This window comes from Odocoileus virginianus, chromosome 11 (genome assembly GCF_023699985.2).
Source record: "Odocoileus virginianus isolate 20LAN1187 ecotype Illinois chromosome 11, Ovbor_1.2, whole genome shotgun sequence".
Lineage (NCBI taxonomy): Eukaryota > Metazoa > Chordata > Mammalia > Artiodactyla > Cervidae > Odocoileus > Odocoileus virginianus.
This window is the reverse complement of record NC_069684.1, coordinates 45803318-45815609: the sequence shown is the minus strand read 5'-3', so window position 1 is coordinate 45815609 and position 12292 is coordinate 45803318. Positions and strand designations below refer to the sequence as shown.

Here is a 12292-nt window from a genome sequence, read left to right as displayed (position 1 = left end):
ATAAAAACTCTCAGGTCGGTGCCAGCCCTGCTCACACTTAAAGACAACTGGACCCTCAGCATGTGTGAGTGAGTGTTCTGTCAATTCTTTAGATCAACCAGCAAATGTTTCTCACCCTGACAAGACCAATCAGGCAAGTATGAAGTTGGGCCGATCACAAAAATTAGGGAACAGTTTTTTAAATGGTTGCATGCACTTAATCACATTTTAAAGTTAAAACTTAAGAATTAAAACCTGAGAACTTTTGACTTCTCCCAGCAACAAAGAGGATGTATACAGCTATTCTTGAACAAGCGAATGCCTGCTAATTCAATTGCCTAAAATTCCAGTCATTAGCCAAGCAGTTTTCCAAATTAAGACATCCGGTCTCCTACAATTTTCCACTTAAGTCAGAACACAGAAAAATAGATTTGACCAATCAACTTAAGATTACCCATGAAAATATGACTTATGGTGTATGGATTAGTAGTTGTACAGTGTATTATGAAAAAATCTGTGCTGCCACCTTCACGTTCCCAATCCAGGTTGTAGAAAATGGATCACATTTTTTTTTTAATGTGCATTTAGAATCTTCTTAAATGACTAGAAGCAAAATGTTTGAACACTTCTATCTGAGTGATTTAAGGTAATCTAATAATTCATAAGCTCTGAACAGAATTAATATTAAAAATAAAGATGCCATGTATGATACATATTTAGGATCTATATAGTACATAATCACAATTTTGAAAACACACAAAAATTCTCAGTTCATATAATTTATTGCAGTTAGCACACAGTTTAAAAATTCACCAACACACCAATAGTACAAAACTAAACAGCATTATAAGTTATTCCCCCCTCAGGAAAATAAAACATACTATGATTGTCAAAGCTAGATGTCAGTCTAAGTTTTAGAACAAAGGAAGAATGTGAAACTAATAAAAGGAAAAAGCAATCACTCACAATGACCACAAAAAAAATCCAAAAGAAAGTCCGTTTTCTCACAGACATTGATTGTCTTCTCTAAATTAATAAAAATTATCTTAACATAAACTGTACTTTAAAAAAACTAGAAACTCTTCAAGTAACTAAAGATAATGCTCCAAGGCCATTTTCACAGCTTTTTTTGTTTGTTTGTTTGCTTTAAATGCCATTACAGCCAAATTAACACACATTTGACCAAATATTTCCAAAACAGTCCAGCAACACACAATGGAGTTTTCCATTCAGTATCTTAAGCACAAAAATAGGCTATGTTTACAGTAGTTAAGGCGATCAAATTTTAAACAAAAGCAATTTAAAAAAAAAAAAGGGAAAAACAGCAAACGTTTTCCATGCTACTCCCATAGACCTTATTTGTAAGTGCAAGACAGGAAAACAAACACTGTGCAAAATGCTTTTACCCTGCGTGCTGGTCATTAAAACCACACGTTGGGCTGCAGCCTCTGCTGCCGCGATACACATAGTCTACTAACCCCCTTCCCCGTGTCAATCAAGGCAGTCCAGTCCATTCAGCCTGGGGCTTTTTCAGTCCATAGAATCTTTTCATGAGTTGGGGGTGTGGGGGGGATGGGGGGTAAGGGATGGAGGGAGGAAGGGAGGGAAAGGAAGAAGGGGAGAAAAAGAAAAGGGGAGAAAAAAAAAAAAGAGAATGACCTATTGTCAATTTGTGCAGTAGTTAACTCTAAAAACGCTCAACTGGGTAAATGTGTACATCTAAACTTTGAGCTGGCCTGGGTTTTGTGCAATTAGAAGTTTTGTTATAAATGCACACTGCACATGCAGATCTTTAAGCCGTTTGTAAACATTTATATTTTCCTTGTTATGTAGCGAAGTTATCAATTTGCAGCTTAAGTTTTTATTCAGCTTAACAGTTTCAACTTAAAGACAGTGGGAAAGTCAATTTAAATTATATAAAATAAAAATAAAAACAGTGCATTAACGTTCTTCATAACACCAGGTTTTTTTTTCTCCAAATGGTGCTATTTCTCTAAGGAAATTAAATAATTTTAAACTCACTCGTTAAAGTTATACAATGCAAACAAAGACAAAAAATATATTGAAACTCATGCATTTCTGTAGCGTTAATATTTACTTTTCAAGACTCAACTAAGAGCATCAACACAACCTGTCAAGTCCTTTGACACCCCCCCCAGCCCATGTAATCAATTACAGTATACAATAACAGTAATTCACATTTTTCAACACACAGTTCAACACTGCTGAAGCTGCAATATCCTTTTTCATCCCAAGCAAACCTTCACAAAGACAGCGTCCCAGTGATCCCAGTGTACTTTCAGAATTTCTCTCATTGGGAACCGTCAGAAAACCAGAAGTTGCCACAGAAAGTTTTAAGTCAACTGCTTGTTTAAAAATAGATAATCCAGCATTTCAGAAATTTTCCATTTGGGTCTAAAAGCATTCAGGTTTCCAACAGCCAGAAAAGATTCATGCAATTTGAGACATATAAAGAGGCTAATAAAACTGGAGGGAATTTCTACTTTAAAAAAAAGAAAAAGTGGGAAAAAGGAGAGAGCTCAAAAGACACCGCAGTGCTGACAAAACAGACCCTATGAAAGCATTTTGTGATAGGACGATTTGTTTCAAAGGTTCTTATTGGCTTACTTCCCCTACCCCCTCGAAAGAAAGGAAGAAAAAAACACCTCTCTATTCTCCGACTTGCTCTAAAGTTTCTTTAATCAGGATGCTAAATTAGTGAGATTCTCATGCTATTCTAAAGTGCAAAAACAAGTTAATATCCCAACCTTTCAGTTCCAGGAAACGAGACTGCTTTTAGACCGTACCACAACTATATAGAGATCTATTTATATATAGGTATATATATATTATTTATATATATATATATAAAATTATTTCCAGAGTTCTTGAGAGCTATCTTCTAAGGTCCAGTCTCTGACCGCGGGCAGGCTCAGCGCCTCGCTTTTGACCGACAAGGAGTTCACCAACTCACAGTGGAACTTGCGGATGTGCCGGTACAGGTCCCCGGACTGCGTGAACCTGCGCTCGCACCACTTGCAGGCGTGCGGCTTCTCGCGCGTGTGCACCACGGCGTGGCGGCTCAGGTTGTGCGAGTACTGGAAGCTCTTGCCGCACTGCGTGCACGTGTAGGGCTTCTCGCCCGAGTGAGTCCTCTCGTGGCGCTTCAGGGTGTACATGCAGGAGAACGTCTTCCCGCACAGCGAGCAGGTGGGCACGTTGACGTCGGCGGCCGGCTTGCTGCGCAGGCCGTCCTGCTCGCGGAAGTGCGTGCTCAGGTGGATCTGCAGGATGTGCGGGCTGGGGAAGACCTTGTTGCACAGGGGGCACATGAAGATCTGGCCGGCCGGGCTCAGGATGTTGGAGACGTAGGGCAGCAGGCTGCCCTCCATGCCGCCCTCCACCTGGACCCGCTCGCTCTCGGGGGTCATCATCTCGTCGTCGCTGGCTTTGTCCTCCCGCTCCAGCTCCCTCAGGACCGAGTCCTCCCTCAGAGGAGCCAGATGGGCCGGCTCATACTGTACCCTGGTATTAGCGCTCACACTCTCTTTCACAGTGCTATGTTCCATGTCATAGTCATTAGTGCCAACATCACTCTCATCACAGGAAGCCTCTTTCTCCACCTTCACCTGCACCAGGTTGCTTCTCAGCACGTCCTGTGAAGAGAAATAAGAGCTGTTCAGATTTTCAACTCCTGAAAGGCTGGACTTGACAGACAGGTCCAGCACACAGTCAACATCTGCCGAATCCCTCACGGAGGTGACAGACCTCTGGGACAAAGACTCTGTTGAGCTGCAGGGGCTGGCTACTGTTTTTCCAGCTGCTGTGGCGTGTGGCTCTGCCTCTCCGCCAGCCTGGGGGATGCCTGCTGAGTCCGAGGGCAATCGCATCCACATGTTCCCAGGCTCGGCCGCCAAGTCCCTTTTGCTGGGCAAGATGTTCAGTTTTTCATCTTCCCCTTCATCTTCATCACTGGGCAAATCGCCTGCCATGTGGCTGCTGCCATCCGAGAGGCTCTCGACTTTGTCCGAACAACTTGAAGCATCTTCTTCCTTTTTGGTGCTGTCTGCCTCCGTGGTGGCTTTCTCTTTCAGCTTCTTTTTGCAGACTTTGACAATGTCATACATGTGGAGATAACTGGCAGCTGCTAGCACGTCTTCAATGGGCAAGTCTTTGAACTGGAGTTTCCCTTCATACATGAATTCAAGCAGGAGAGCGAAGGCTGGGGCTGTAACAATGTCGCTGTTCAGATGAACAATGTCTCTTTTGTCCAGCTGGTCCTTGTAAAAGAGGTGGAAATACATGCTGCATGAAGCCAGTACAGCGCGGTGCGCTCGGAACTGGGCATCTCCCACCAGAACAGTGCAGTCACAAAGAAAACCCTGATGTCTCTGCTCGCTCAGACACTGCAGCAAATGTCTACTATGGTCTGGAAACTCCATACTGTCTTCATAACCTGGGAAGAGAGAAATTTCTCATCAGAGTCTGGTTAGGAACAACTTTTCAATGCTCTAGTCCCCACTTCAAAAAAAAAAAAAAATCAGCTTGGGCCTCGGAGGTACATGTCCCTGAATTTTAATCAGGCTTATGACCCAAGCACTACCAAATCTCACACACACACACACACACACACACACACACAAAACCAAATGTGAGAAGAAAAATGTACGCTTTTGAAACTTCTTACTCCAGCCAAACAGTCTCTGATGCGTCTCCATCTTCCCTGAACTTTTAGTCAAGTTTTAAAAGTCTTCATTTCAATAGTCTCTTACTGAGAGTAAGAATTTACGTCTCTTTCAGGAACAATTTAACTAACTCTAATCATCAAATTATGTCCTACAAAACCTACAAAATAGCTTTATTTTCAAAGGGAACAACTCAAATAATGAACAAAGAAAAGTCGCAAATACATTCTGGAAGATTCAGGAAACTTGTTCAGCCATCTTTTTTTATTACTTTTGATACCTGACTGCACTTAGAAAGCACGATTTAAACACACACATTTGGCTGAATCAAGGAAAAAAAAATGAAATTGCATAATTAGTCCAGAAATCAGCAAACAACTTACTTTTAAAGTCAGAGTGTTAAAACAACAAAAGCCCTGTGTATAAAAACAGATGTTAATGCCTTAAGATTTGCAGGTATAGCACACATGTACGAGATCAGAAGGAACTACACGAACAGATGGAAAAGATCATCCTTACTATGAACAAATCCAAATTTTTTTTTTATGAATTGAGAAAAGAAATGGTTGTATTTCTTTGTAAAATCTGTACATTTAGAATATTAAAAACCAGAAGGGCTTTATTTAACTCTGAAAATCCTCATCTAAACTTTGATCTGTTGCATAGCAAAATGAGCTCCATATTAAAATTAATACAAACTTTTAAATAAAGGCATATTACATTCAAATGAAACTCAAAAGCTGTACAGGTTCCACATACCAAAAAAAGCCTTGCTAGTAAAAGAGAAACAATTTTTTTTTTTTACTCTGACATACCTCAGTCAACAGAAAATACTTTGTTTCAACATAACTTGATATATTCTGTTTTCCTAATAGTCTTTATTCTGTCAAATGTGCATTGTTGCCCTTATTTTCTGGTGAAAGAGGGTAAAATGGAGGGAGGGGAGATGCAGATGTACAAAGGGTCAAAATTCAACTGCAAAATTCAACTCCTTAAAAATACAGAAAGCCCGACTTCCCCTTTCCTATGACTAGAAGCAAGGTTCCACATCACCCAGCTCAAAAAGTGCATTTGGGGAATGGATACATATTAATTTAGTATTTAAAAATTACTTCCCTGCTGCTTCTACACTTTGCCCAAGATGGACTAAAACTTTCAGCCAAACCCAATACATTCTGCAAGATGCCACTGCTAGAATAAACCAAGATTTACAATACAATCACTTTAAGTGCCCCACAGCTAACATCAATCCTAATCCTTGAGAGGGCTAAAAATAAAGATTGGAGGGCAGCTCACAAGGTAGCCGTGATCAAATTAGGAGGCTGAGAGGACAGAGAGGGACGAAGAAGGAAGCTTATAAACATCTGATCCAGCTGACTGTGGCCATATGGCAGCTGCTGCCCAGATAAAGAGATTAAGAATAGAGGAGTGCGATTACAGCTGTCTGGCCAATTCAGGCAGCTCAAATCTACAAGTTCTAAATTAGTCGCTAACACAAAAACTCCTGCAAATAATTATCGTTATGCTGAAATAAAAGATCTCTTAAGTATATATTTGAGAGAGAAATGAGGAAACCAGTCAAACTATTCTCCTGGGGACAAAAGTTTTTTTTTTTTTTTTCTTTTAAAAAAAACCTTCGGTTTCAAAAGCACTACAGCTGTATGTTTCAGTAAGTAGTGCTGCTGAATGTTTTGAAGAATAAAGTTTCACAGTGGAATTAATTACACAACAATCTAGCTTCTTAACTAGAATAATCTTCTCATATAAGTTTGAATGCTGGATTCCAAACAGTTTACTGTTTCTCCCCCCCACTCCAAAAGCAAAAGGAATCTAAATAGCAGTGAACAACAACAAAAAAGCATTTTAATCCGAAGTGATCTCAAAAAGCAGTATTTCAAAGCCTTTCTTAACATTTCAAAACTTGAAATATTCTGTAAAGTTCTTTACCGCTCAAGCAAAAAGGGATAAAAATTAAAACTAAACAAGCCCAAGACTTTCAATGCCAATAAGATGTTCATTTAATACTCAATTCCATATTTTACCCCTAAACTGGATTAGAAAAGTAATGTGATTTTTTTTTTAAATTAAATAAACAAAACACCAAAACAGAAATATGTTCAATCTAATCTCTTGCTACTCCTACCTTTAGGACACATAAACCTGATTAAGTCCTTTCCTCTGAGTCTCGCTGGCTCCAGGTCTGTTACATCGGTGGAAAAAAAGCAGACTAAGAGAGACAGATGCAAAGTGGAGATGATGTTAGAGAGGAATGAGATACCTTCTCCACCACAGATCCGCACACACTAACTCCCTGTCTGTGTGTTAGAATAAAAGGCTGAGGGATGGCAGGCTGTCAGCTGCTCTGACATCATGTTCAGATGGAAATGCTACCTCCAGCTGTGCTCCTTTTAATGCCATATGCTACTCCTCTACACTCCTGCCACCAGCTTTTTCTTAGGAGAACTTTTCTCTTCTGTTAGTATAAACAAAATACTTCAAAGTCTCCCTTTTTTTCCCCCAAACTTTCTAACAGAAGAAATGGAAAAACTCAGCATATGGAGTTCTACTGTATTTATGGAATAGCAACACTTCTGTCTTAAGTTGGTGGACGGGCTTACATACTGACAGCGCACACTTGCCACGGTGCTATTCAGGAAATCCAGATTCACTTTTATTCAACTCCAACGTTTAGTTTCAAAGGCAGCTCAGGGATATTTTTAAACCAACCCATTTGACATCTCCAGTCCCATTTCAACATTATTACGGCACTTTAATTTCTTTCTCTCTGCGGAGAGAATGGTATACATGTCTCAGGATGTTGGAAGACTATTCAGAACTATGACTTCAACCTGGTTCTCATTATTTCACCCTTACATAACTCCTTATCTAAAACTACCTTCTCTGTAAAATTTCTCACACTGCCAGTTAATGCAAATTTCAACTCTCAGTATCAACAAGCTGAAACTGCACTTTCTGAAATCCTGGAAAGTACTTCAATGAGACAGATTAATAAACTTGACAACCTGCTACAGCCACCTAAAATGAATGCTGCATCTGGGTACATGATCCGACTTTCCCCTCAGAAAGAGCAGAACTTTGTCTTCCCCTTGATCTGTGTCCCATAACAATCTTTTTTTGGGTCACTCTGTAATGTTCATGATCACAAGAAAACCTTTCAGGGAGAAAGGGGGAAGGGGTGGGGGAACCTAGGTCTAGCAAGTTAGGGAACTTTTTTAGCTACATGTGCGGGTCTTTTCGAATGGCTGATGAAATTGTAAAGCAACCCGGGCTGGCCCGGCCGGTGCCCTGAAAGGGGCTGCGACATCTGTGAATGTCAAATACGTCTGCACAGGCTCCTGTGGGGGTGAGGAACAGAAAAGGATCTGGGGCCTGAGGCGCCAAGTGTCACAGTCCTGGTGATAACCACTGTTCTCATTAGAAAAACCATGGCCAAGAGTTAAAGAAAGAGTAACAAAAGGCCAAGGTTCTCACTCCCGTGCTTCTTGCTTTCCCAGAGTCACAAACCCAACTTTCTCTAACTTCGCGATGAATGACATAATTATGAATGCTTATTTCAGGAGGCACTCTTTGGAGATAAAATTCCTCGGCCACACCACCTATTCTGCACAAATGCCCTCGCCTCATTCCCATATATCAGACATTAATCACCCCATTTACCCAGTGGGGTGGGGGGGGCCGAGTGACAGTTTAATGAGTCCCGAGCACCGCAATGGGCTAGCGACTCCCACTCCACAAATCAACCTCTTTGCGCCTCGCAGCCGCAGGTCCGGAGAGGGTTTTGTGAGGCCGGGTTTTGTTTTTCAAGGAGGTGGGGGCAGGGGTGCGGAGCAGGGAGGCGGCGGGGGTGGGGGTGGGAAGCAATGCAAATTTTTACGTAGTTGGCTGTGCATAAAACACTAGGGGAAAGAGGAAGGTTAAACCACAGGGAAGGAGGTGGAGGGCGTAGAGCCGGTGCAGCAGGAAAACACCTTAAACAACAGACGAGAAAACAGACCCGGGTCACGGCAACAACAAAAGAAAAGTCGTAAGAAGCCGGGGGAGGGTGGCTGCTACCGCTTCCCCGCCGCCACGGCGAGAGCCCCCGGCAACTGCCCCGGCCCGGGAGGGGCCTCCCCGCGGGCGCCGCCGCAGCTGCAAGGGTCCCTGGAGCCGCGGCCGTCCCGGCGCCGCGCAGCTGCACCGCTCCCAAGCCCCCGCCCCGCGCCCCCCGCCCCCGAGAGGCGCCGCCGCAGCTGCACCGGCCGGAGCGCGCCCCGCGCCGCAGCTGCACCGGCCGCACCCCGCCCGACCCGCAGCTGCGGCGGCCCGGCCCCGCACCCGGCCCCCGCCGCGGCGGCGCCCCCCGCCACCCCTAGCTCCACCCGCACAAACTAACTCCACTCGCGGGGCCCGGTCGCCCGCCCGCCCTGCCCCGCCGGCCGGGGCCGCACAGCCGGCGCCCCGCCCGCCAGGGCCCCGGGCGCGGAGGGGGCGCCGGGTCGGGGCCGGGGGCCGGCGCCGGGACTCACACGGAGCGGCCCTAAGTCACCGCGTCCCCGCCGCCGCCGTGTCCTCCGCCTCCCGGCCGCCGCTGCCGCCGCTGCCGGACTTGGTGGGCTTCCTCCTCCGCGGGCCCCCCCTCCCTCCCTCCCGGCCCCCCCCGCCCCCCAATCCCGGCTCCGTCGCCCGCTCCCCCTGCCCCCTCCCTCCCTCCCGCCCACCCCCTCTGGCAGCCGGAGGAGCGCGGCGGAGCGAAGAGGCCCCACTCTCAACGGCTCCCCATGGCAGCAGCCCAGCGGCGGCCGCAGCCTGCCAGACACAGCGAGGGAGCGAGCGAGCGAGGAGCGAGCGCGGAGCCCGGGCCGGGGGGCGGGGGGGGGGGGGGGGGCAAGGGGGAGGGGCGGGGGACGCAACACGCACGCACGCGGCGGCGCCGGCCAGATGTTACCCCCCCCCCCAACTCCTTCCCTCCCTCCCGGCGCTGGGCTGCTGCGATTGACCGAAAGCGGCCGGACCGGGTTCCCCGCCCGCCTCCCGCACGCAGTCTCCTCCAATAGGAGGGCGGCTTTTCAGGAGGGCGGAGGCAGTGGCGGGGAATCGTCGGACTGACAAGAGGGCCCAGCCAGTGGGAAAGGCGAACTGAAGCTGCCGCTCGCGCGTGCCAATCGCAGACAGAAACTGTTGGGATGGGCGGGCCCGGGAGGGGCTGGTAGCAAGGCGGTGCGGGCGGAGTCGTCGGGCGGGCGCAGCGGCGGTGGCGGCAGCGGCGCCCCTCTGGGGGACTTGGCCGTGAGAAAGTGAAAGGAGCCCGCGGGCGGCGGCGACAGCTGCGCTGGGAGGGGCTTGTTTCCAGGCTAGGAGGCCTCGCGCGCTTTAGGAGAGCGGAGGGAGCTTTTCGGTGTGTGCCTTGACAACCGTAAATACACTTTTGAGCGAAGTGGGGCTGGGCTGCTTGAAGTTACGGAGGTATCAGCGGAGGCAGGGCGCCCGGGACACACATGACCTAAGTCCGGCATTAGGTGGCTTCCTCGACTCTGGCTGCTGTGGGTGGCGACGCCCAGGCTCTCGTGTCCCAGAGCGCAGAGGGTAGGACTAAGGGACGTCCTCGCTCCGTCTGGCGCTGCCCGGTCAGCAGGTGCAGGTGCGCGTCGGCTCAGCGGACGCCACTGGCTCCGACGGGCGGTTTCTGAGCGTCATTCTCAGGGCATCTTGTCACAGGCACGGCAGAGCGCCTGTATTTCTCGCAGAACCCTCATGTCACGTGTATTGCACTGTTACAAGTAGCCGTTCCCAAGTGACCAAATTCTAGAGAACTACAGTAAAAGTAATACTTGTAGAAACCATACCCTGGTTTCTTAATTTGTACGTCTTCAAGCCACAAAATTAAAGTACAGAGGGACGATGTAAGACTGTTGCATCGTTTCTCCCTTCCTTCAAATAAATTTTTATTCGATTCCCATTCTTTGCAATTAAGCTGTGTTCTTCACGGCCACCAAGAAAAGTAGAAACTTCTACTTCAAGAAGTTGGAAATCTTCTTGAGGAGGCAAGAATTACAAGCAAAAGGTTGAATAACAAGGCGGAAAATGGTTTACGAATGTAAAACAGAAAACTGCAGAGTGAGGAAGTTAGTACCCTTGTAATTGTCAAGGAAATGTGTTTATTCTTTGCTAACTGAACTGAGACTGGCAAGCCTGTTGCTAACCAACTTGCCAGGAGACCTTTCAACTGGGCAAAATGTGCTGTCACTTTGTTCCAGGTCAGATGGGTAAACCAAGTTGAAAGTATTGTGTAGGCAATCAGACATATTGAATTACTAATGAAGTAAAAAACAGGAGCACTCGGGATTCCTGAAGCTGAAATGCTATTGGAGTATCCTATTAGTAACAGTGGTGATATTCTCTACTCTTTCCTCAACCTTTTCATGTGCCCATGAGGTTGATAACTGAGGTCAAGGCCATTCTATGACAACCAGAGTTTTTTATTCTGTAAAATATATTCTATTTGTGCTTTTGCTGACTTCTGGATCTTTTAGTCTGGTGACAGGCCAAATTTCAGTTGACTTGTTAAAAGTTAGGGAAGTTTATAAATATTCTTGATAAAGGAAATATACTCATAAAAAAAAACAGGTGGAAAGAAGTATGTGCTTTGCCAGCAAACTCAGGGAAAAAATTGGAAAGAAATATTTGCATCCTCAGAGTTGTTTCTCACCTACTAAAAGTTTAAGGAAAGTAACAGATCTCTGGATAAAAAGACAAAGTAACTAACAGTGTCAACATGTTAAATAATAAGTTCATGAGAAAATTAGAACACTAAGATTATCCACAAAAAGTTTAGAAACTCAGCTCTGTAGCGTGTAAAGTCACAGCTCTAACAAAAGGCTTTACAAAAGTCACCTACAGGGAGAATAATAGCCCCGGAGATGTGCAGGGGTGGACAATGATGCATCAAAAGTTATGAGCATTGCTTTTTAGATATAAGAATCGTCACTAGGATCCATTTTGAGGACTGAGGACATGTAGATTAAATAGAGATTTAAGGAAGCAAGTTTATAGACCCTCAGTTATTTAGAAGATTTTCTAAATTCATGAAAATGCATGAAATATTCCTACACTGTCAATTAATAAACACATTTCTGAAGTATTTATTGTGTTCAAGAAAGATACTCTGATAGGATACAGAAGACAACAAAAAAGCATGTGACACTTTCTCTCCTTCTTAGGGTTTAAATTTAGTCCGGAAAGAAATGGCATGCATGTGTAAAAATCAGAACCAATGGAAAAACTAAATAACAATATAATAAGATGTGAATGTCAGAGCTAAATTTGATATTAAATTTTTATAACCATCTTGTCCCTGGTCTCTGATTGCTGTTGCATTTTCTCTGCCATTTTTTTATATTAAAGAAAAATGTTTAGGTGACATTTTTTGAAGTGTCTTAAACACTGTAAAAATGATACTTGTAATCATCTTTGGAAAGTCATCAGCATACAAATTGTAAATAAATAAGACTGTTTTCAGAGGTGTCATAATACAGAGTGATAACTAGTTTTATTGGGCACCAATTGAAACCAGAGAAGGTAAGTCACACTATAAAGCACCTCTTCAAGTAAGCCCCTCAAAGTAGGGA

General features: G+C 45.0%; 1 protein-coding gene across 5 annotated transcripts; it reads right to left on the bottom strand.

The window, feature by feature from the left end:
* Positions 1 to 742: 742 nt before the first annotated feature.
* ZBTB18 (zinc finger and BTB domain containing 18) lies at positions 743 to 9344 on the bottom strand. 5 transcript variants are annotated; one of them, XM_070474388.1, is made up of 3 exons: positions 9194 to 9344; positions 6808 to 6891; positions 743 to 4435 (listed from the first exon to the last, which is right to left on the bottom strand). In XM_070474388.1, exons 2-3 carry the CDS (start codon positions 6818 to 6820, stop codon positions 2853 to 2855), a joined length of 1596 nt encoding a protein of 531 aa, XP_070330489.1. In that variant the 5' UTR covers positions 6821 to 6891; positions 9194 to 9344; the 3' UTR covers positions 743 to 2852. The 5 variants fall into 5 exon arrangements, with proteins under 5 accessions (XP_070330489.1, XP_070330491.1, XP_070330490.1 ...); XM_070474390.1 differs by lacking the exon at positions 9194 to 9344 and adding an exon at positions 8343 to 8628; XM_070474389.1 differs by lacking the exon at positions 9194 to 9344 and adding an exon at positions 7287 to 8323.
* Between the last annotated feature and the right edge of the window lie 2948 nt (positions 9345 to 12292).